Genomic DNA, 24,144 nt, shown 5'->3' with positions numbered 1-24,144 from the left:
TCGAGTCGTGTCGAGCCATATGACTAATTGAACAACTTTGACCCTTCGTGACTATCGTTATTGATACAACCTTTGTTTAGGTCGAGACTAGCGTTGTCCTTTGCGCACATTACTTGTTGAAGTACCTATTTACACTTGCAATCAAAGGTGAGATCATAGTCCCACTTTTACTCTTTTATATAAACTTTTGGGATGAGAAAACATAAACATTTCTTTTGAACTAAGCGAACCCAAGAACGGGAAAACAAACATTCTACATACGAGTTTAGAACAGAAATCCTCAATCCGATTATCATTAGTTACATCAGATGGTGTAAGCGAGAACTTATGTTATATGGCCATATGGGTTTGACAGCCCTCATCCTTGACGGTTCGCTACCGTCTACGGGTGAAATATATTTTCGAGAAACAGTGTAGTTCTAGCACTAATTTATGGGGTATTCAACGGACGGAATGTTAAGCTTTGATAATTGGGTGCTCGTGAATATTAACTTTTAGAATGTACTATTATCATTTCAATTTTGCAAATCTTGTGGTTCGGCTTACTTTACTTTTACTCAACTACTTACTTAAACCTATGATTTCACCAACGTTTTCGTTGACAGATTTCTATGTTTTTCTCAGGTCACTACACGATATGTGAAACATGCTTCCGCTTACTATATGATACTTGCATTGGATGTCGAGTATACGTGCATTTCATGGAGCGTCTTTTGACTTACCTTAAACTGTGTCGCCTAGATTTCAATCGTACTTATAACGTTGTAACTTAACTTTTGATTGAACAATTCTTGTAAACTTTGAAACAATCCTTATTTTGAAATGAAGGCGACATATTTTGGTCAAACGTTATCTTAAAGACTTATAATCAGGTAATGGGACCCACGTAGTCGACGCCGTCACTTGACGATTTGTCGGGGTCGCTACAGCTACCGGGTAAATTGCCTGTGAAGGCACCCCTCACAACAACCTCCCATTTTGAACGAGCGACCGAAGCCAGACTCGAACCCGGGTGGGTTGCTAGGTGGAGCAACTCAGTGGCCATCCAAGCTATGGCCGGATGATTATTTAATATTAGTTTAATATAAGTATAATGGTGACCGATCCAACAACTACGCCGAGGAATCGGGCCCATCTATCTTACACATCATTCTCCATTGTTTTTGAGTACAAAATTAGAAAAATCTCATGCATGTCTCTCTACAATATGCAGAATCTCAAATATTCTTATTTCAATTTTATAATATAACTATAATCAACTATGAAGGTTTATTACTTCGAATAATACAAAGGAACTACGTGAATCGAATTATAATTAAATAAAATTAATTTATTTTAAATATAATAGTTAGAGTTAATTACTCCGTATTAGTTAATAGTTTTTTCAGTTGTCCTATACGTCGAAGGTATATTAAGTATTACGAGTATTTGTTTTCTATTAAATTATGCATGCATTTCATTCAAACACGTTAACACTTCAATAATATAACAGATACGTACGTTAAACTGTCACAAATGATTAAAGTCTAATATTATTCATGCATTCAGTGGTCAACTAGTTATAACGAACATATAAAACAAAGTGCAATGATTCTTGTTGCAGCATTTCGCGCCATTCACTGATTATCCCCCGTGTAAAACTTCATATTCATTTACTATTATATTTCTATACTTTATTTTATTTATTCAACCCTTGTTAGTTTATTATATTCGGAGTACATGTTTCTAGGAAGTGCATGCAGCACTTAATAAGATGTTATGATTGAACTACTTTGAACCACAATTCCTTAATTCGCTTAGGTGGGACCTCATTGACATCCATTGAGCTAGCACAGGGTTGATCTACGTATCTTACAAAAGGATAAATTTTCCTTTTCATACTATTAGATCGTTCAAACAAATATGTACCCTGTATTACTAAGTTACACTACAAGAAATTAATCTACTTCTCTGAAAGCCTATTTTCTAGACGACGTATTGTCGTCCAGAATACCCTTTCTAAACAATAAAATTTTACTTTTTTTTACTAGTTTTTACAATTTTTTTGACTTCATGTTTCCGGACGACGTGTCATTCGAAAATATTATATTATTTATTTATTTTTGAAAAATAAATTTGGCTCCGAAGAGGACATTTTCCAGGTAATTATTCCGGACAACATGTTGTTCATGTAATTTAATTTGAAATTATTAATTTTTTGCAAAAGCTTTTTGATTCAAAAAGATAAAAATATTTCTTAAGTCATAGAAAAAGCTAATTACTCTCTCCGTTACATATTAATAGTCCAGTATTTCATTTTCGGATGTCCCAAATTAATAGTCCACTTCCATAAATAAAAAAAGAATAAGAAACTTAAATTCTATTATGTCCTTAATATATGTGGATAGAATTAAAGGAGAAAGAAAAAGATAAGAGTAAAATTGAAAAGTAAACAGAAAGTACAACACTTTTATTACATTTCTTTAAACTGTGTGTTTTTTGTCGGTGGACTATTAATATGAAATTGAGGGAGTATTAAATTTCATTTACTTTTTTTGTTATATTTATTTTGTAGGTATTTTCTGGCAAAAGTTATAAGTATTAGTTATTATTCTAATTTTGCACCTTTAGACATTTTTAATCATTAATTTATATTTTTTGACAAAGGTTATAAGACAATAGTTTTTTTTTTCACCTTTAAAATTATATAAAAAAAAATTACATCGAACAGTTGTGTTCAAGAAAATCCGACATGTCATCCAAAAAAACATTCAGGGATGAATTGACTCGGACGAACCAAGAAGATATGTCATCCGTGCAGAGTTTATAGGAGGATATGTCGTACGAAAAAGTTGCCTGAAAAAACTTTGTTTTTTGTAGTGTTATTATGTATGTGATCGTTTGTGATCCTTTGAACACCTCAAAACAGTTTTAACTTGATACATTCTACGAAAATATTAAGACGTACGCTAAACACAAAAATCAGCCTATCTAACTTGTGATGGTTTTGATTTAGGTAGATTTTATTTCTTCTTATTTTCAATCTATTGTTGATTGTTGATGATCAGCATGTTGCGAAAGCATGACGAATTAAATCACCATGTGCCAATTAAACCTGATTATTTTGCTAGCCCTACGATTACCTATACGATGAATTGAAGGAATTAATGAGAATTTAGGAAGGGGCCCACTATGCGATTTCTAAGGCCCTGCAAAGAATGTACAATACAAAAGTTTCGATATTCGGCATTGGCTTTATGTTTCTTTTTCGACCTGTCACTCTCAACTCTTTGTTTCCACGTCAAATTTAAAGTAAGTTGCTACTAGTATTATGCTTTTTTAAATGATAAATTCATCGTTTCTCTCTCATATTACGTACAGTTAAACATAAATATATACACGAGGTGAGTAAATTATTCAAATGTGTAACATTTTGATTGACAGATTTCTATATATATATATATATATATATATATATATATATATATATATATATATATATATACACGTTATTCCTAAGTATTAAGTATTAGGAAACATATTACATAAAGAATTACTAATTGTAACCTACTTGTAAATAATTAAATAAACTAAACAGAGTATACTAAATTCAAACTAGTCTCAATAAAAGGCATATGAAGGCAATAATGAAATGCAAGAATAGATTTAACTTTTTTTAAACATGATCAAAATACATGTATATTCTTTTCTTCTATAACGAGACTTGAACTCATAATTTCAAAGTTGATGAGTTCCTTTAATAAGATGACAAAAGCGCTTTAGTGAAGAGTAGATATAGTGTACTGATATGTACACAACTAATCAAGCTTTAGAGTTTTGTACAGTCCAATACTGTAAAATATAATTGATTATCATAACAAATTTTTTTTTTTTTCAAATTTTTTTTTTTTTTTTTTTTTTTGTACACAATTAGTATAGCTTATGTACTAGGAAATTAGTTATTTAGTTTTGAACGCATATGCAATGAAAATCGGAAGTGGTACCTCTTCCTATAATCAAACCTAATAATTGTATCGAATAATTTAGAGGTAAACATATAGTTCTTTCTATAACGCATACGGTGTGAAAATCAAAGAGAGCCACGGGCCTCCTATATTTTTGAGCTAGTGTTATAATTTTTGTAAAATTTTAAACACTACAAAATTTATTACCTATTGGGCCCCCTTAAAATTGGGAATCAGATCAACCAAACATCATTCTCTCGTGTCTTGTATAATGAGAGCAAGAGTATTTATTTATTTTATGAAATATTAAAACTCTACTGCTTAATTCTAATCGACTAAAATAGATGGAAACTGAATGTGATATACAACTGCAGTTATTAAATCTAGTACTATATGCATTAAAGTTTTAAAACTTATTATAATTTCATTTAGGGTATTTAGGGTGTTGGATGATTAGTTTATACTTTTTGAAACTTGAGTTTACTTTTTGTTATCATGTAACAGTATGAGTGTATGACTATATAATTTTGTTCAAGAGTTTAATTCAAAATCTTATTGATGATTTTAGAATGTTTAGGATCACCAAGTCGACTTCTAATTAATATGTATTATTTACGATCGATTTATATATAATTAAGATTATGATACTTATTTTATAATGTACTACACTTATTTTTTCTTGAGTGTTTATTTCATCCTCCTAAACAAAATGTTCAAGTTCCGTCTCTGTTTTGAAAGGAAAACGTCCCCAATCAAAGATACAAAAATTTTGAACCCGATAAGCTTCGTATTTAGAAAAAGATACAACAAACTATCTATAACCTATAACCGAGCATCAACTATCCAAATCGAAATCGAGCAAATAAAAACACTTTAACTATGCTCACAGTTTTGCTATTAATTAATTAAATAATATCTCGTCCAACTTAAGTTTCTTGTTATTGATTGCGCAATGCAATAGCAAATGAGCATTTATAATGAGACCGAGTTATATATATATATACTAGGTTTTTGAGGCCGTGCGTTGCACGGGTGTGTAAAAAATTGTGGCAAAAATTTTTAATTTTCAGTTCATATTGGTATGTAAATAACGATATTAAAAAAATAGAAAATTTGTAATAATTATTTAATAGCCTCTGGTGTTTTTTAAAAATTCTTTTGAGTTTAAGAGCCCGTGGTGTTGACAAATTTTAAAAGTTATGTTAGTAACTTAAAGTCTACAAATTTTTTTCTCACCATAATATCGTTTTAATTATACTTATGAGTTTAAGAGCCCGTAGTGTTGGTTTCAGAGCCCGTGCATTGGACATGGGTAAAATATTTACATTTTATTATATACAAGTATTTTTGAATAAAAATATAACTCGCGAGTTTAATTTTAAAAAAGGTTGTTAGTCATTTCAGCAATAAAAGGGTATTCAGGGGAGTCGTCATGTATAATTAATTTTATAATAATTATTTTGTATGTTCGTAAATATTTTAAGGACTTTAACTGTAAATTTAAATTATTTACATATTTAGTCTAAAAAGAAATGCTTCGTTGATAGTGCATCAAAGCTCCGTATCGAATACAATTTATTGCGTTTTGTTCGTAAAATTATTTCGAGTTGAACGGTGATGGCGGTGGAACCTAACCCGCGGCGAACAGAAAGATAAATTCGTTTAAAATTTATGGTGGATTTTGAAACATAATATATATATATATATATATATATATATATATATATATATATATATATATATATATATATATATATATATATATATATATATATATATATATATAATCGGAATCAGGTTTCAATCAAGTTCATACGTTTGAAATATGCCATTAATTAATTTGAAATTAATTTAATAATATATATAATATAATAGTATAGATATAACATATAGATACAGACATCCTAAAATAACTTTCAACTACAATTTACAAAAAAAATTGGTTTATATATATATATATATATATATATATATATATATATACATATATATATATATATATATATATATATAGTGAAAGGATCCCTAGAGAACTAGGGTATGTAGAGAACCCATAGAACTCATAGATTGAACTTCAACCTATGTGGAGATTGAACTTCAATCGATGGAAAAAAATACAATCTGCAAAAAAAAAAAAAAAAAAAATCTGCAAAAAAAACAGTGAATCTGCACAGAAAAAAAAGTGAATCTGCAAAAAAAAAAAACTGCAAAAATAACGTCAATCTGCACGCAGATTGACTCAATCTGCACAAAAAAAAAGTCAAATCTTCACAGAAAAAAGTCGATCTGCAAAAAAAAAAAAAAAACTGCAAAAAAAAAAACGCAGATTGACTCAATCTGCATAAAAAAAAAGAAAAAAAGTCGATCTGTAAAAAAAAAAAAAAATTGGAAAAAATCGTCAATCTGCACGCAGATTGACTGAAATCTGCAAAAAAAAAAACAAAATCTGAACAGAAAAAAAATTCTGCAAAAAAAAAAATGTGAATCTGCACGCAGATTTAGTGAATCTGCACGAGTTCCATGAGTTCTCTACTACCTTTGGTTCTCCATGGATCCTCACCCTATATATATATATATATATATATATATATATATATATATATATATATATATATATATATTATCATGCATAGAGGATTATACCTCATATATGGCTAATATACGTCATATATATGGTTGACTTCAAATTTTAAATATTAATTTGACGTTTGACACAATCATATACCTAGTATACCACATATATAAGATATTCTATTAGTTATTAATTAATAAATTATTAAAATTAAATACTAAGTTAAATATGCCAGAATGAATGTTTACTGTCACATATTCTAACTACGCATATTTTATACATTTCCTTCACCGAACTGAATAAATATTAGATCGTGAACCCGAGAAATTATAGGGATTTTGTTTGTCCATTTTATAATTATGCTACATCCGTCTCATCTCACCACAAGTGTTGACATTACTATTTTAAAAGTCTTATTTCAAGTAGGGGCTGGCCGGCTGGGTGTTAATCGGTTCAGTTTTTGATTTTTCGGTTTATTCGGTTCGATTTTAAAACTTATAAAATTAAAACCGAAAATCAAACCGAAACCATATTTAAGTATTAAAACAAAAACCAAAACCAAAACTAATACCGAACCGAACCGAAAATCGAATTTGATTTCGGTTTGGTTTCGGTTAAAACAGAAAATCACTAAAAATAAAGATCCTAACTAGCAAAATTACTTACATATAAATTAGGAATAACGATTGTAGAATTAATTTACGTATACAGGGTATATAACATGTTTATTGTTTAATAAAAATAATATAATACATCAAATATAATATAAATATAAATATTATAAATATAAATATGTTTTAATATGTTATTAATTTGAATTCGATTTTTAATTCGGTTTCCGGTTAACCGAATTTAAAATTTTCAAAACCGAAAACCAAACCGTAAATCAAATTACGAATTCGATTTCGGTTCCGATCGATCCGAAAACCGTTTAAAAACTTCGGTTTGATTTTTTTTTTTTTTGGATTCGATTCGATATTTGGTTTATTCGGTTTGAAACCAAATGGTGCACACCCCTAATTTCAAGTATCCATTTTGTATTTTAGCTAATCAAAAAAGGTTATTCTAGAGAAAAAAGATTTCTGATTAGTGAAGAATAAAGTTAGTAAGATATCTAAAACCGTATGCAAAAGTAAGCAAAAAGTTGTAATGGTGAAATATGTAATATTTGTTTTAGGGTTTCTACTTTGTCTGATTCGTACGTGTGCAAAAATAACAAGGTAAAACTGACTTTTTGGTGACTCCTCGTCGTCTGGTTTTAAAGTTAGCATGCAAGAATAAAAGTGTAACCCAACATATACTTATGTAATATTGAATTTGACGGGAATTCCAATGATTTGCCTCTATTACATATTTTAACGGCGATATCGATATCGATATCGAATAATATCATTTGTCACCCACACACGTATTAGGAGGAAATCTAATTCGAGACGATGTTGAGAGTACATCCAAGGTTAGGAAAATCTTCCAGAGACTTTCTCAAATTGCATTGATGTTGGCAGTACCATCAACGGTTGATAACTCTCTGTTTAGAGTGAGAATTGAACCTGAGTTGTCAGTACTCCAAGATAAATCTCACATTCATATTACTAAAGTCAAGCTTCGATTATTGTTGCTTTGTTACTTGTAGGCACGTAGCATAATTACTTGTACCCATGTAGCCATATACACATTTCAATTTCATTTCAATTTCATTTCAATTTCTTTATAGCTACGTACACAATTCACATTCAATTATTAGTTTCATGACTAGTGGTCCTATATATAAAATATGTCTAGTACCATTACATTGAACGTGCCTGATTCTAGATGACAACATTGTAATATCTTAGTGATACTTATCAAATTAAATAATTCAGCAAATTAGTTCGTATGTACTCCTACCTTTTGTCCCAACTTTATTGTTCAATAAATTTTTTATCAGTCACTTTCATAAATAAATAGAAGAAACAACAACAACAAAACTTAATAGTACAACATAAGTGGGGTACGGTAGGGGTGTGCATGGTACGGGATAAAACCGAAAAATCGAGGATCGGACCGAAGCGGGTCGGAACCGAACCGGACCGAGGAGTTTAGGTACGGTCCATGGTCAAAAAATTTCGTATTTTTCGGTCCTCGGTACGGGACGGACCGAATCCGAAAATACAGGAAACGGACCTAACCGAAATATTTACATTTTACCTATCTATGATTTTACAAATAGTCTCTAGTATTATTGTCTTAAAATATTTTTTCATGTTGTGTTTCCTAAACCATCATATAGAAAGAGTAACATTTTAACATGATGTTTTTATTCGTCTTTTGTATCTTTGTTTTGAAATCATTGCATATAATTCTTTATTTCTTCATGTAGTTGTGCTTTATCGTGTACTCTATTAATATTATTAATAATAATGTTTTTTATAAAAAAAAAATACTTGTAGGATAATATATATTTTGCATGTGTTATTTTAGGGCAAATCGATAAGAACAAATCGAATAGTTGCACATTAGTTGCACGCCAGTTGCAAAATATCATATATCATATATATTTATAATACAAAAGAAGATAAAAGTACATTATCAATCAATTTTCTTTAGAAATGTATGAAGCTTAGGGTGATAATACTATGATGGTTCCAAGATGCATCCGATGAGCATTAACATATATATACATGTACTGTTTAATGTATTTGTAAAAAAATACCAGTCTTTGCAAAGGGCAAAAGTTGGAACCTATGAGTTAGTTAAACATGTATTCACATTAATATGTAGATATATATATATATATATATATATATATATATATATATATATATATATATATATATATATATATATATATATATATATATATATATATATATATATAACAAATATAGAATATCTCTTATAGTCTTATATAACCAAGAATAATACGTATGCCTTGTGAGCAAATTGAAGATCAAAATAAAAATAGACGTTTTTGCTACCTATCATGAGAAGTAGACCGGTTGTAATCGCAATTCTAGCAGTCAATGTTGTGTGTACTCAACTGGGACAGTTCTTTCCCGAGAACCGAACCGAAAATCATGGAACCGAATCGGACTGAACCGGATTATTTGGTACGGTCCTCGGTTCGACTTCATTCATTAATTTGAGACTTGGGACGGAACCGAACCGAATTAGTTTGGGACAGAACCGTACCATGCACATGCCTAGGTACGGGGAGGTAAGATATAAACAATCTTTCCCTATCATAGAATAAAGAGAAGTCTTTTCTCCATTCAGAGTGAAACACCCTAACAATAGAGAAAGTCCCTCTCTCAATGTTCTATGGATAGAGAGATTGCTTCCGAATGGACATCCGGCCAATAAGTACGTTAAAAAAGAAAAAAGAAAGTGTGAGATCTCATGAAAATGGTAGAATTAAATTTTCATGGGTTTTAAACCTGTCCGAAGTTCAATTTAGACTCTAAGCGCCAGTCAAGTCGCCAATAAATCGACGTTTGTTGTTCACCCGGTTAATAGAGCGAACATAAATAAATAAATAGCATAGTAATAGTAATAGTAGTAATTAATATTATTTAATACCGTTAATGTATGAATATAAGACAAATAAATACGTAATATTATTTAAATACGTGAAAATTACATGATAAATCTAGAAGTTGAAAACAAGTAGTAATGTTATTTGATTTCTTAATTTTTTTTTAGTGGACAGTAAAATTAGTATGAAGTAATATATACTCAGATCAAAGCATTATTAAGTAACCGAAAATTTGATGGAAGCAATGAGCTCACAGCTCTCATACCATGAAAGTAACAGAAAATTGAGAGATTGCAAAAGAATTGTGTTACATCATAAATGAATTCGTTACATGAATAAGCTCAATATCAGAGTATATATACCATAATAGCTAGTAACTAACTTTAACTAATGCAATCAACTTATTAGTTTAGTATAAGCTTATACAGTGTTGCTTGGAGCCATATGCTTTATGTGTCGACTTGATATATATATATATATATATATATATATATATATATATATATATATATATATATATATATATATATATATATATATATATATATATATATATATATATATGATGTGCTTGATTTTGTGTTAACTCCATGAGTACTAATAAATAAATGGCCTCTAAGACTAATTTTTGTGTGTGTTCCTTTAACACATTACTAAGGCCACTCGGTACTCGTGATGATGGGATTGATGTCATTGTTGAGAACGGCCTAAGTAACTTACGAAATTTATTCTATTTATATTCTAAGTAATCTCCAAAATAGTCTAATAAGAGCCCGTACATATGGAAACTTAGTCAGGTGAACATCTTAAGATGTGCAGCTGAAAAAAGTCCAGAGATGATCCCATATGCTAAGCATATATTGTTAATGTATGTAGGCTTCTTTAAACGGCGGGAGAATTACTTAATGGTTAAGTAAGGGTTTGGCCAACCCTAATTTAAATGGGCCGGTTTAAGGTTTACATAGATTAAGGTTTAAGGTTTACATAGATTAAGGTTATGCTTAATCCTTGTCTATAAATACTCTCTCATATGTACTTGTAATGAATCACCTCCAAATTAATAATACTCACTAGTTCCAAAGTGGATGTAGGGTTCACATTGAAACTGAACCACTATAATTCTTGTGTCGTGTTTTATTTATTCTGTGTTTATTATTTGGTTGCTTGTTTGTGAATGCTAGTCGATTAGAATTATACTCTGATCAAGGCATGTTATAGCCTTAACACAACTGGTATCTAGATCTCCAGGTTTTAACCCTAGCCACCGATTCCAAAAAAAAAAAACAAAAAACAAAAAAAATCAGATCAGATTGCAGCTGCTGTTCCAGATTGCCTAAACCCTAGCCGTCAATCATAGTTGCTGCTGTTACGGATCAGGCCGCTGCTGCTGTTACAGATCAGGCCGTGGTACTGTTACGGATCAGGCTGCTGCTGCTGTTACGGATCAGGCTGCTACTGTTACAATCCAGATCAAGCCTAGCCGCCACCAAATACCTGCTGTTGCTGCTGTTACGATTAAGATTACAGCCACTGCAGCTGATCAAAGCTGCTGCCGATTGCAGGTTCATCATAGCTACTGGTATTCCTTAGTTCGAAGCTAGTTCAATGGCAGAAGAAGGAAGGATTAAAATTGATAAGTTTGATGGGCAAGATTTTGGGTGGTGGAAGATGCAGGTTGAATATTTGCTATGTCAGAAGGATCTGATAGATGCTTTGAGTGAGAATAAACCAGAAAAATTGAAAGACGACGAATGGAAGACGCTTGACAGGAAAGCCCTAGCTGTTGTCAGGCTCACACTGACAAAAAGTTTTGCCTTTAACATTGTGAACGAAACCACTACATATGGTTTGATGAAGACCTTAGCAAATATGTATGAGAAGCCGTCTGCTTCTAACAAGGTGTTTTTGATCAGACAGTTGGTAAACACGAGGTTGAAAGAAGGCGCTTCTATAACAAATCATGTTAATAACTCCAACAATATTATCTCTCGGTTACTGTCAGTTGATATCAAGTTCGATGACGAAGTCAAAGCTCTTCTATTATTATCTTCGTTACCTGAAAGCTGGTCAGGTTCAGTCATAGCTATCAGTGGATCCACAGAGTCCTCAAAGCTCAAGTTTAAGGGCATTCGTGATTTTATTCTTGGCGAGGATATAAGAAGAAAGAGCTCAGGAGAACCATTAGGAAACTTGCTCAATACAGAAGAGAGGGGTAGGAGAAAAGGCAGAAGTAACACCACCAGGGGCAGGTCAAAGTCAAGAAGAAGGAGTGTGTCGAGAACCAGGAATGATATTAAATGTTGGAATTGTCAGGAGACTGGACATTTCTGAAACCAGTGCACTAAGCCAGCAACATCATCAAAGGGAAGGGAAGTTAATGTAGCAGCTGCAACAGATGACTATGATAATGTCCTTGTTTGTTGCATTGGGAATACAATTGATGCTTGGGTTATGGACTCAGGAGCATCGTTTCATGCTACGCCAAGTTCTCACTTGATGAAGAATTTGCGAACAGGTAATCTTGATAAAGTTCGTTTGGCTAATGATCATTTGCTTGACATCACAGGGATTGGAGATTTAGAGCTAAAGACCTCTTTGGGCACTAATTGGACATTGGAACATGTCCGAGTATTTCCTGGCTTAAAGAAGAAACTAATCTCTGTTGGAAAGCTTGATGATCAAGGATATAGTGTGCTATTTGGTGAAGGTCAGTGGAAAGTAATAAAGGGGAACTTAGTAATAGCCAAGGGTAAGAAGAGAGGCACTCTTTATATGGTAGTAGTTCCAGCTAATGAAGTAAATGCAGTTTCCAATGATCGAAGCTTAACCAGTCAGTGGCACCAACGTTTAGGTCACATAAGTGACAAAGGAATGAAAATGCTACTGTCAAATGGTAAAATTCCTGGTCTGAAGAGAGTTGAATCGGACTTTTGTGATTCATGTGTTCTAGGAAAGAAGAAGAAGGTCACCTTTGCAAAAGCAGGCAGACCTTTAAAAGCTCAGAAGTTGGAGCTAGTACACACAGATGTGTTCAGTCCTACTCATGTTTCTTCATTAGGAGGAGCACGCTATTATGTTACTTTTATCGATGATTTAACACGCAAGGTATGGGTTTACTTTTTTAATAATAAATCTGATGTATTTGAAGCTTTTAAGAAATGGAAATCTGCTGTTGAATTATCTTTTGATTTGAAGGTAAAATGCTTGAAGTCAGATAATGGAGGAGAATACATCAGCACCGAATTCGTTAACTATTGTGCTGATTATGGCATTCGGATGATCAAGACGGTTCCAGGTACTCCACAACAAAACGGAGTTGCATAAAGGATGAATCGTACTTTAAATGAGAGAGCACGTAGCATGAGACTTAATTGTGGGCTACCAAAGACTCTATGGGCTGATGCAGTAAGCATTGCCGCTTATTTGATCAAGCGTTCTCCATCAAATCCGCTTGATTTCAAAATACCCGAAGAAGAATGGAGAGGTAAAGCAATCAGTTATTAGCATCTAAAAATATTTGGGTGCAGTGCATATGATATTAATAAAGACGGTGACAAACTCGATGTAAAAGCAAAGAAGTACGTGTTCATTGGTTATGGAGGAGATGACATGGGTTACAGGTTATGGGATAACAAGGGAAAACATGTTATCAGAAGTAAACATGTCACCTTCAATGAAGCAGAATTGTACAAGGACTTCAACTCAATACCAAAAGAAAAAGAATCAGTTGAATTTGAGGTTGACACAAAGACAACAAGAGAGGATGAAAGGGAAACTCCAGAGTATGAAACTGAAGTTCCAGTGGGAGTTCCTAATAGTGAAAGCTCGAATTCTGATCACGAGCAGATTTCTGATAGTGGGAGCTCAGATTCTGATGATGAGCAGCCCCCACATCCCCCACCACAACCTGACCAGTCCAATTGGGTAAGGAGATCTACACGAGTCACAAGACAGCCAAACAGGTTTAGTACAATAGTTAACTATCTTTTTTTGACAGAAAATGGGGAACCAGAAAGTTATTCTGAGGCAATGAAGGTGAAAGATTCGTTCCAGTGGGAGCAGGCTATGAAAAGCAAGATGGAATCTTTATTGAAAAATCAAATTTGGAAGTTGACCAAGTTACCACCAGGAAAAAGGGTCTTACAAAATAAATTGGTTTTCAGAGTCAAATATGAAGGGGATGGTTCTAAACGATACAAAGCAAGATTAGTTGTCAAAGTATTTTAACAAAAGAAAGGAGTCAACTATGCTGAAATCTTTTCTCCAGTAGTGAAGATGACGACTAACAGATTAGTTCTAAGTATGGTGGCAACTGAGAAGTTAAACTTCGAACAGTTGGATGTTAAAACAGCCTTTCTGCATGGCGATATTGAAGAAGACATTTACATGTCTCAACCAGAGGGGTTTTGTGTCAAAGGAAATGAGAATGTTGTGTGTAATCTAAAGAGATGCTTGTATGGTTTGAAACAAGCTCCCAGATAATGGTACTTGAAATTTGATAATTTCATGGAGAAGACGGGATTCGTGAGAAGTTCTACTGATCATTGTTGTTATTTGAAGAAGTTCAAGAGCTCCTATATTATATTGCCTTTTTATGTCGATGATATGTTAATTGCAGGTTCTGATATGGTTGAAATACGCAATTTGAAGAAGCAATTATCTAGAGAATTTGAAATGAAGGATCTTGGGCCAGCTAAGCAGATTCTTGGTATGAGTATATGCAGGAATAAAGATGGGTCAGTTTCTTTATCTCAAGAAAAGTATATTCGCAAGGTTCTTGAAAAGTTCAGAATGAATGGTGAGTCTACAAAGTAAAGAAACACACCGTTGGGAAGTCATCTAAAGCTTTCTAAACATCAGTCTACTAAAACTGAAGTAGAAAAAGCAGAAATGGCTAAGGTTCCTTATGCATCTGTTGTGGGTAATCTAATGTACGCTATGGTGTGTACAAGACCTGATATAGCACATGCAGTTGGGATGGTTAGTAGCTTTATGTCAGCTCCGGGGAAAGAACATTGGGAAGCAGTGAAGTGGATACTGCGGTATTTAAAGGGTACTTCCAAAGTTGGGTTATGTTTCAAGGGCAGGGATACTACTCTCAGGGGTTATTCTGATGCAGATCTGGGTAGATGCAATAATACCTTCAAGAGCACCACCGGGTATGTATTCACTATAGGAGGAACAATAGTGACTTGGATGTCTAGGCTTCAAAAGAGCGTGGCTCTATCTACTATTGAAGCAGAATACATGGCCTTGACTGAAGCCAGTAAAGAACTAGTATGGTTGAAGACATTCGTGAAAAAACTGAGTAGTAAACACACAGAATATGTCTTATATTGTGACAATGAGAGCGCAGTCAAATTAGCGAAGAATCCAGTCTATCATGCTAAGACGAAGCACATTGGCATGAAGTATCACTTTATCAGAGAATGGATAAGTAATGGAACATTTAATCTGGAGAGCATTCCAGGTTCAAAGAATCCAGCAGATATGTTCACCAAACCAGTAACGCTGGATAAGTTGAAGTTGTGCATAGCTTCAACTGGCCTTCAGGAACACTGAAGAGAAGGCAGGAACTAGAGAGAGAAGAGACGAGTTAAGTCTTGCATTGCAGAAGTACAAGAGTGCAGATCGATGGTATTCGAAGCCTCTAAGTGGGAGATTGTTAATGTATGTAGGCTTCTTTAAACGACATGAGAATTACTTGGTGGTTAAGTTAGGGTTTGGCCAACCCTAATTTAAATGGGCCGGTTTAGGGTTTACATAGATTAGGGTTATGCTTAATCCGTGTCTATAAATACTCTCTCATATGTACTTGTAATGCATCACCTTCAAATTAATAATACTCTCTAGTTCCAAAGTGGATGTAGGTTTCACATTGAAACTGAACCACTATAATTCTTGTGTCGTGTTTTATTTATTCTGTGTTTATTATTTGGTTGTTTGTTTGTGATTGCTAGTCGATTAGAATTATACTCTGATCAAGGCAGGTTATAGCCTTAACATATATGTATATATGTCGTGCATATACGAGCCCGACAAATGTTAAACTTTTTCCCAATAGTCTAAACAAGAACTATCTATTCACTCCTTACCTATTTTTTTATATATTTTTTTCCATATCAAGGTACTATTATCAAAGGATAACATACATACACTTTTCTTTTATATTCAATTCATATTTTATTCTTATATAAAAAAATTGTCAAAATACACTCTTCGTTAGAACAAATTTTTGGTCTAACTCAGCAAAAAATTGTTGTAACTTAGCACTGAACCGTTCAAACAAAATCAGCCGAGTTCGAACAGGAACTTGTCCGAACGTATGGTGTCACAACCCTGTTCACCAAGTTAAAATAATTGCGTTCGAACCGATATGTGTTCTAACTTAAGTTTGAATAAGTTTATGTTCCAACTTAGCAAAAAAAATTTCCAGCTCATCAAATCTTGTACGAACTTTGAAATGTCATATATTTTGATTCGTAAGTTCGATTTAGTCATCATTTAAAAAAAAACAATGATTTTTCTAGATCTTGTTTGTATTAATATCGAACTCTCAATTTTTATTTAGAAATCAACCTCATGTAGCGGTTTGCATTTTATGTACAATTTTACAAATTTGTACATAATGATAGTTTAACAACCAAGCCCATAGTAACTAAACGGAGTGCCAGTTTAAAAAGTTAACTCTTCGACCCTTTTATGGACAACTTATTTATCAAAAAAGAAAATTATGATTTGAAAGTTATGACTTTCTGAAAACTGTCCCATAGAATAGTACCTTTGTCCGTTGTTGTACAACAGCAACTCAACATCTGCAGATCTAGTTTTTAACGACCTAAACACCACATTTAGACTCGAAAAATATCATATATCATTATGAAGCTTGTCAGGAAAACTTTCTATACCGATTTCTAGTTTTCATCTATGCTTAACCAATATTAACCTACAAGCCCTCAAAGTAGGTCCGAGAATCCTTTGTGACATTTTACCAAAACTAATAATATTTTCTGTTGATACCTTAAAAATCAATGAGGGTGACCTGAATGTTTTTTTTTTTTTTTTTCATACCATAAGTCTAACATGACATTATGGACGTGTTTTCGGATTCGCGAAATTATGCATATGAGTGAATATAGGCCCTTATTACCCAATTGATTCATTATTTCCACCTTAACCCAAATAAGTTCAAAACTCATTTTCAAACAATTGCAAATACACTTAACTTGACATAGTGAACGTGTTAAAATTAACGAATATCATCATTGACACCATATAGACCAAGTAGATCAGATCAGGGTTTCAAAATGACATTAAGTAAACTTTTAACCTTATAAGATTAAAACAACCATTATTTTATTTTGAAAAATGACCAGTTTAACATCTCAACAAACAACCGTAGTTATATAAAACTAGAATAACCAACTTCCATGTCATTTGAAGCGAAACCTTAACAAAATGGGCGATTTATCACAAGTCATACTATCACATGTTAAGAAACCATATATACATACTTACTACTAGTGTGTAATCCACAACTACTCCTTCATAACTTCCTTCCATTTACGATGATAAACTTTCACATTAAAACAGGAAATTTGTACATAAACGCAAATGCAACATGAGGTTGATTTTTAAATAAAAAAATGGGACTTCGACATTAATACTTACAGATAGATCTCGAAAAATCACCCATTTAAAAAAACAGTGACTGAATTGGACTTACGAATTAAAAGATATGAATTTTCAAAGTTCGAACAAGATTTGATGAGTTTGTACAATTTTAGCCGAGTTAGAAAAGAAGCTTGTACGAACTTAAGTTAGAACAAAAATCTGTTCGAACTAAATGAAATTGTTCTTATTTGGTGAACGGGGTCGTGACACCATACGTTCGAACAACTCTCTATTCGAACCCAGATAACCTTGTTCGAACGATGGTGTGTTAAGTTAGAACAATTCATACCGAGTTAGAACAAAAGCTCGCTGTAACAAATAATATATGTATTTTGTCATTTTCTTTGAAACAAAAAGAAACCTGAAATAAAAATACTAAAAAAATATATATTTGGGCTGATTTTCCCTGTTAGACCAATTCCAATGGCAAGTTATGGAGTGTGTCATCAAACATGTCATCCGAGGGCGCCGTTGGCATTCCCTTGCCCTCGGCTAGCCCTCAACCGCCCTCACATCATTCGTCCTCATTAATTTCTTCACAAAGCATATTGGAGGACGGGAGTTTATCTTTCCTTGCATTATTTATTAGTACTCATAGCTAGTGTACCATAATTTATTTAATTAATTTTTTGGGTATGTGAGAGGGAAGAAGTATGTCATGTTGGCAATGGTGTGTTATGAGAGTGTTATGGGAAGAAGTGGTGAGGAAGAAGGAGAGCGAAAGCTGATGTGGCGCTGAGGAAGTGTTGATGAAGGCGTCATGGTTGGGATTGGTCTTATAAATCATCCTTTAAGTTTCTTTAAGTTTAGATTTGTGGATAAATGACCAAAACCATGCATCTTTTCTTGCCCGTACGAAGCTAATCAACTCCAACTACCTCACTCTTTTTTTCTACCAAGGACATTGCAAGTATTGGTTAAAAACTCAAAGTCAATAGTAATAAACTTAGCTCCTCAGTCTAATCTATCAAATTAAAATTAGTTTCTACTGGGTATTAATTAACTTTGTAACCATTTTAAAATAGTGTATTGATTGAGATCTTATATTCTTACAAGAGATCTTATAACATAATCTAATTGATACGGAGTAACATATTATAGTGTAGATAAGTTCAAAAATATAGTCTTTTTTTTTTTAAAAAAAAAAAAAAAAAAAAAAAAAAAAAAAAAAGTTCAAAAATATAGTCACGGGATATAACTCGATTAAACCGCCTATAACTAAGTAAAAATATTAATCGTTATCGAGCAGAGGAAACTTATAGAATTAATTATGTTTGTGTCATCAGTAGTTTATATAATTATATCATTACTTTGGTTAGAATTATTAATGTATAATTAAGCTCAATCTATATTTAGTTATATAAATTTATTTATATACACGTAAGACACCAAGCGACTGTTTACTTAAGCAGGCAAATTGATGATGGTGGCACGTAGTTTTCAACATCCATTAACTTGTGCCCTACACGATCATACAATTCCTTCCGGTTTTCCCAAAGGATTACATTAATTATTAATTATTATTTAATATTTTAATTATAATATATTATATTATGATTACACATATTTGGTAGCTAATACGTACACAAATTAACATGTACGTCATTTCATTTCAATATATGCTAATAACCACCGTGAATTTGGTCGTTTTGGACCAAGAAACAAACACAAACGACAAAAAAAAAAAAAAAAATGGAAAAAATAACTTTTACCCCCCAAGTTTTAACAGGGTGCAACTTCACCCCCCAAAACAGGGGTACAAAATGTCAAATTCTTATTTTAATTAATAAACTCCACCTGGTTTTTCAGAGAGACATATCTTCCCGCTCGGTGCGAGTTAAATTTTTCCGAGAACACCGTTCAGCTCTAAAAAATCTCAAGAACCCAACGGGACTAACTACACGCGAAACGGACATCGTTAAAAAACGCTAAATAACGGGCCCTATATTCTCGCTCGGTGCGAGTTAAATTTTTCCGAGACCACCGTTCAACTCAAAATAATTTTACGAACACAACGCGACTAACTATACGCGAAACGGACATCGTTAAAAAAGCTTTACATACATATACATACACGTCCAACAAACAACCCAACCTACTAGATATATTAGGTACCAAACAACGTATATCCAAATTCGACCGCGCGTCGAATACAACCGCAGCAACGCGCGGTCGAATTTTTTCTAGTTTTACTTAACTTGGCTATATATCAACCGATCATTCCATCTAGTCTCTAATTTAATCATTATTATATGTGTAGAACAAATTAATTAATTTCAATGTGGGCATACAATGAAGGTTACCTAGAAATGTACTTGATACCTAATTCTGATATTACCTGAAATTTAGAAATATTCTAGCTAGTAACACTTTCAATCCATTCCAATTTGTTCTCATGTTCCTTTCACCAACCATAATATTCTTACATGATTGAATGATTTCCTCTTTTAGACGGCTTCAATCCAATCTTTTTATTAACGATGACACGTGTTTTATATATATGCTAACGCGTTCTTGCTTTCATATATGTCGTATGACAAATTATAACCATGGTTTAGGATGTATGTCAAGTTTCTTATATGAATAGGTAAATTGTTACTCCGTAATTAAGATATGTAGATAGTCGAAATATAATTACCTCGTATTCGCTATGAAGTTTGAGCTTTTTAACCAAATACTTGATTAACAACCGAATTGTAGTCCTTCCATCCCTATGTGTAAAAACAAATTACTTAGTCAATATAAATGCGATTAGTAATAAGTAGCTGGACTAGCTCGATAAGATAATCATGTTAATTACTTACTTGATTCTAAGGTAACTCTTTGGTACTTGAGGCAAATACGGTTCTTTTATTCTTCCATAATTTGTCACGAAAAAAAATATTGTATACAAAAATACACATGTTAATTGATATGGAGTACATATTAATAGTAACAACTAACAAATAAATAAAAATAAATTAATAAATTGATGTTTCATGTAGGGTTTTAGTGACTTACTGGTTTTGAGATGCTTGAAGAATAAACCAAACACCGGAATTAGGTCTTCGAGGTGGATCCACCACTCTCAAGTCCATCCGGATTTGCGGTATGTGATGAAAATAAAGGGGTTGACTAGAAGCTAAAGGAAGTTGGTCTAGGGAAGGCGAAGACGTTGAAGGTGATGAAAGCGTGGTTAGTGGGTAAGGCCTAATTGGCATGAGAATATTTTCGTATCGTTGATTATGAGTAAAAGCTATTGTGGGCGCTGAATCAAAGGCCGGTTGCAAAAAGAAACCAAGCGTGGAAAGATCCGGAACTTGAAAATTAGGTTGTTGCCGACTAGACGCTGATAAAGTTAAAGACCTAGTCTCATCACCACCACGACCACCACTGCTACTTGAACTAACGCTACCGCCTGTAGTTGTTAATAGATCAAGCTCGATTAACCTAGGAACCGATGATCTTTGGTCATTTTCGCTAAAGCGTCTATTGGAGGGCGCATCATGACCAATTCCTAAACTTAATTGAAGCCACCCACTATCATTATCTTCGTCCTCATTTTTATTGATTGATTCTTGATGAATATTAATATCTTTGGAGATAGACGTTGTTGCTACGTCTTCTTGATCTATATTGTTATTACTAATCTCGGTTCTAGATTCGTCATCTGCCATAATATCCTGTCCTCCGACTTCTTTTTCGCTTAATTTGTTAATCAAACGGTCATAATAACCACAAGATGACACACCATAACCACCTAAACTACTATTCTTGATGAGATTTTGTTGATGGTTAGAAGGAAACATGATCATATTGAAAAACTTAAGAATAGTAACACATACCAAAAGTTTAATACATGCATACTGTTATTAGCAAGAAGAACATTGACTTGAAGCTTTAGGAAACCAAAGATAACAATAGAAATCGAAATCGTTAAGCGTTTGCTTGTCTAATATGATCAAAAGGATCGAGTAAATTGTGGAGAATATGATGAATTTGAGAGATGAAGAAGCTTAAAATTACAAACATATTCGGCCATTGACCAAGAAATAAATTAAAATTAAATATAATTTAATTTAGATGATCTTGGTTGGCAAATATATGTATATAATAATATAAATTATCAATCACAAGAAGAGAATAAAACTAAGATCTTAATCGTAGCAAGATCTCAGTTGCTTCATTCCTTTTGTTGTCCTGGTTTGGTATGCACACCTGTATTTATTTTCATATGTTTTTTTCCTTTTTTTTTTCTATGTGGAAGAGAGACTTTTTGTTAGTACAGAACTTTGCGTAGAAATAGAAAATGGATGGGTGTTACTTTCAATCCCATTAACATATTGATTTAAACATCTGTTTTTTCATTTATTAAAATTTAATTATTAAATAAAGTATATAAGGGTACATTAATATTAATATTATTATTATTACTATTACTATATTATCTAACAAACAAAAAATATGAATAGTAACTAAGGATATCTTTGTCATTTCACAATTTTTTTAAATTCTAATTAAATTTAACTATACCAACAAAGACCCTCACACTTTTTTCAAATATTCAAATCGACCCCTCAAACAGGGGAGTAAGTGTCAAATAACCATTTTCATAAAAAATCTTAAATAAACTCCACCCAAATATTCACCGGTTCATATCTTATCGCTCGCAACGAGTTAAATTTTTCCGACACCATCGTTAAACTCGAAATAATTTTAGGAACACAATGTCACTAACTATACGCAAAACGGACGCTTTTTAAAAAACGCTAAAAAAATTAGGGTACTTTTCATACACGTTGATTTTGCGTTATATTTTTAAAAGTCGATAATTACATAGCTAAACGCGGAGATGGACATATATTGTTAATTTAAAATAACATTTAAATCTTTCACGGGTTATAACTTTTAGTTCGACTCGAGTTGCGTTTCAACGACATCATTCTTTAGCCAGGAAATAATTTTACAAACTAAACGCAATAAAATACATTGAAAACCGAACCCCCGGCGCGAAGCGAGGGTTCAACAACTAGTATTATCTAATAGACAAAAATGGTGAATAGTAACCAGGGTATTTTCGTCATTTCATCTTTTTTTTTTTAATTTTAACTAACTTTCATTACACCAATAAAGCCTCCTATACTTTTTTCAAAAATTCAAAACAACCCCCCGAATAGAGGGGTAAACTGTCAAAAAAAATTTCTTAAAAAATCTTAAATAAATTCTACCCAAATATTTAACGGGTCATATCTTCTCGCTCGCAACGAGTTAAATTTTTCCGACACCATCGTTAAACTCGAAATAATTTTAGGAGCACGATGTCACTAACTATACACAAACCGGACGCTTTTTAAAAAACGCTAAATATTTGAGGTACTTTTCATACTGTAGGACCTAGAGGGCGGGGGGGGGGGGGGGGGGGTTGAATAGTTCCAAAGATCAATTTGTTAAAACTTTTCCGGTTTAGGATATCCTACGGTCGATCGTAGATGTGACCGTGGATGTTGTGTTCAACAATGATAGTGTTTTCAAGTCCAAGGAACTAGTTTTAACAAAATAGTATGCTTGTATTTGTTAGACTATATATGAAATAAAGTAAAATGCACAAACACAAGGGTTTATAGTGGTTCGGGTGGATGTTAACTAATCCACCTTAATCCACTCCCCAATTCTACGAATTGTGAGTTTTCTTCACTATGATACCTCAAACCCGGTGAAGTGTCCGGATACAACACTAGCTCCTCGATAAGCCGCTACTTATGAACCCTTACGTCCCTTTGAAGAATTCACAATCACCAAAATCTCTTACCACAAGATCCTAATGCTCTAACCTAGTGAAATCACAACTACCTTCTAGATCCCTTTAAGAAGATAGCTCACAAGTAAACTTATAGCTAAGCTTACAATCACCTATAGTTCTTCAATAGGTCACACCAACCTTACTTAGATCAAACTTGTCTTTACATTAGACAAGCATTAATTTCCAATGAAATTAATCAACTTCCTAGATCCTTTTTAAGGAAGTTGAATCATTAAGTAAGATAGATGTTTCCTATCACAAGAACCATTTAACTTCCTTAACCCCTCCAAGGAAGTATCTCACAATGTAAACTTAAAGATACAAATGTTAAGCATGAAGTTTACATTACAATTCTACTTAGTGTAAGTAGAATCTCTCTTTCTCTCTTATAATCTCTCCATAGATTTGTGCTTGAGAGATTAGTTGATATGACTTTAAAAGTATGTTGGAAAGAGGTAGTCTTCAAGTGTCTTCAAGCCTTGTTTAAATAGGCAATAGAAATGCAAAGTAGTGAGCACACATATCCGTTGAAACAACTAGCCAATACTTCCATGGTACTTGGAAGCATTCTTCAAATAAGGATGGCATCTTTTCCTTGGTTTTCCATTGTCATAATCTTGCTCATCCAAAAGAGGTAATTGCATACTTTAATCATTAAGTC

At 32.7% G+C, this 24,144-nt stretch overlaps 1 protein-coding gene across 3 annotated transcripts in view; it reads right to left on the bottom strand.

Annotated features, from left to right (window-relative positions):
- The window catches only part of LOC139897593 (uncharacterized), a 30,682-nt gene extending 9,048 nt beyond the window's left edge, over positions 1 to 21,634 (bottom strand). Inside the window, exons 1-4 of one of the 3 annotated variants that reach the window (XM_071880289.1) lie at positions 20,705 to 21,634; positions 20,509 to 20,559; positions 20,343 to 20,415; positions 7,860 to 8,066 (exon numbers count right to left, since the gene is read on the bottom strand). In XM_071880289.1, coding sequence (XP_071736390.1) covers positions 8,049 to 8,066; positions 20,343 to 20,415; positions 20,509 to 20,559; positions 20,705 to 21,498 — 936 coding nt within the window. In that variant the 5' untranslated portion in view covers positions 21,499 to 21,634 and the 3' untranslated portion in view covers positions 7,860 to 8,048. Of the gene's footprint in view, positions 1 to 7,859; positions 8,067 to 20,342; positions 20,416 to 20,508; positions 20,560 to 20,704 lie in introns of those variants that run through there. The other 2 variants (XM_071880290.1, XM_071880287.1) reach the window with 2 other exon arrangements.
- Between the last annotated feature and the right edge of the window lie 2,510 nt (positions 21,635 to 24,144).

The sequence above is a fragment of the Rutidosis leptorrhynchoides genome, chromosome 3 (assembly GCF_046630445.1).
Source record: "Rutidosis leptorrhynchoides isolate AG116_Rl617_1_P2 chromosome 3, CSIRO_AGI_Rlap_v1, whole genome shotgun sequence".
In the NCBI taxonomy this organism is placed as follows: domain Eukaryota; kingdom Viridiplantae; phylum Streptophyta; class Magnoliopsida; order Asterales; family Asteraceae; genus Rutidosis; species Rutidosis leptorrhynchoides.
This window is presented reverse-complemented; position numbering and strand designations above follow the sequence as displayed.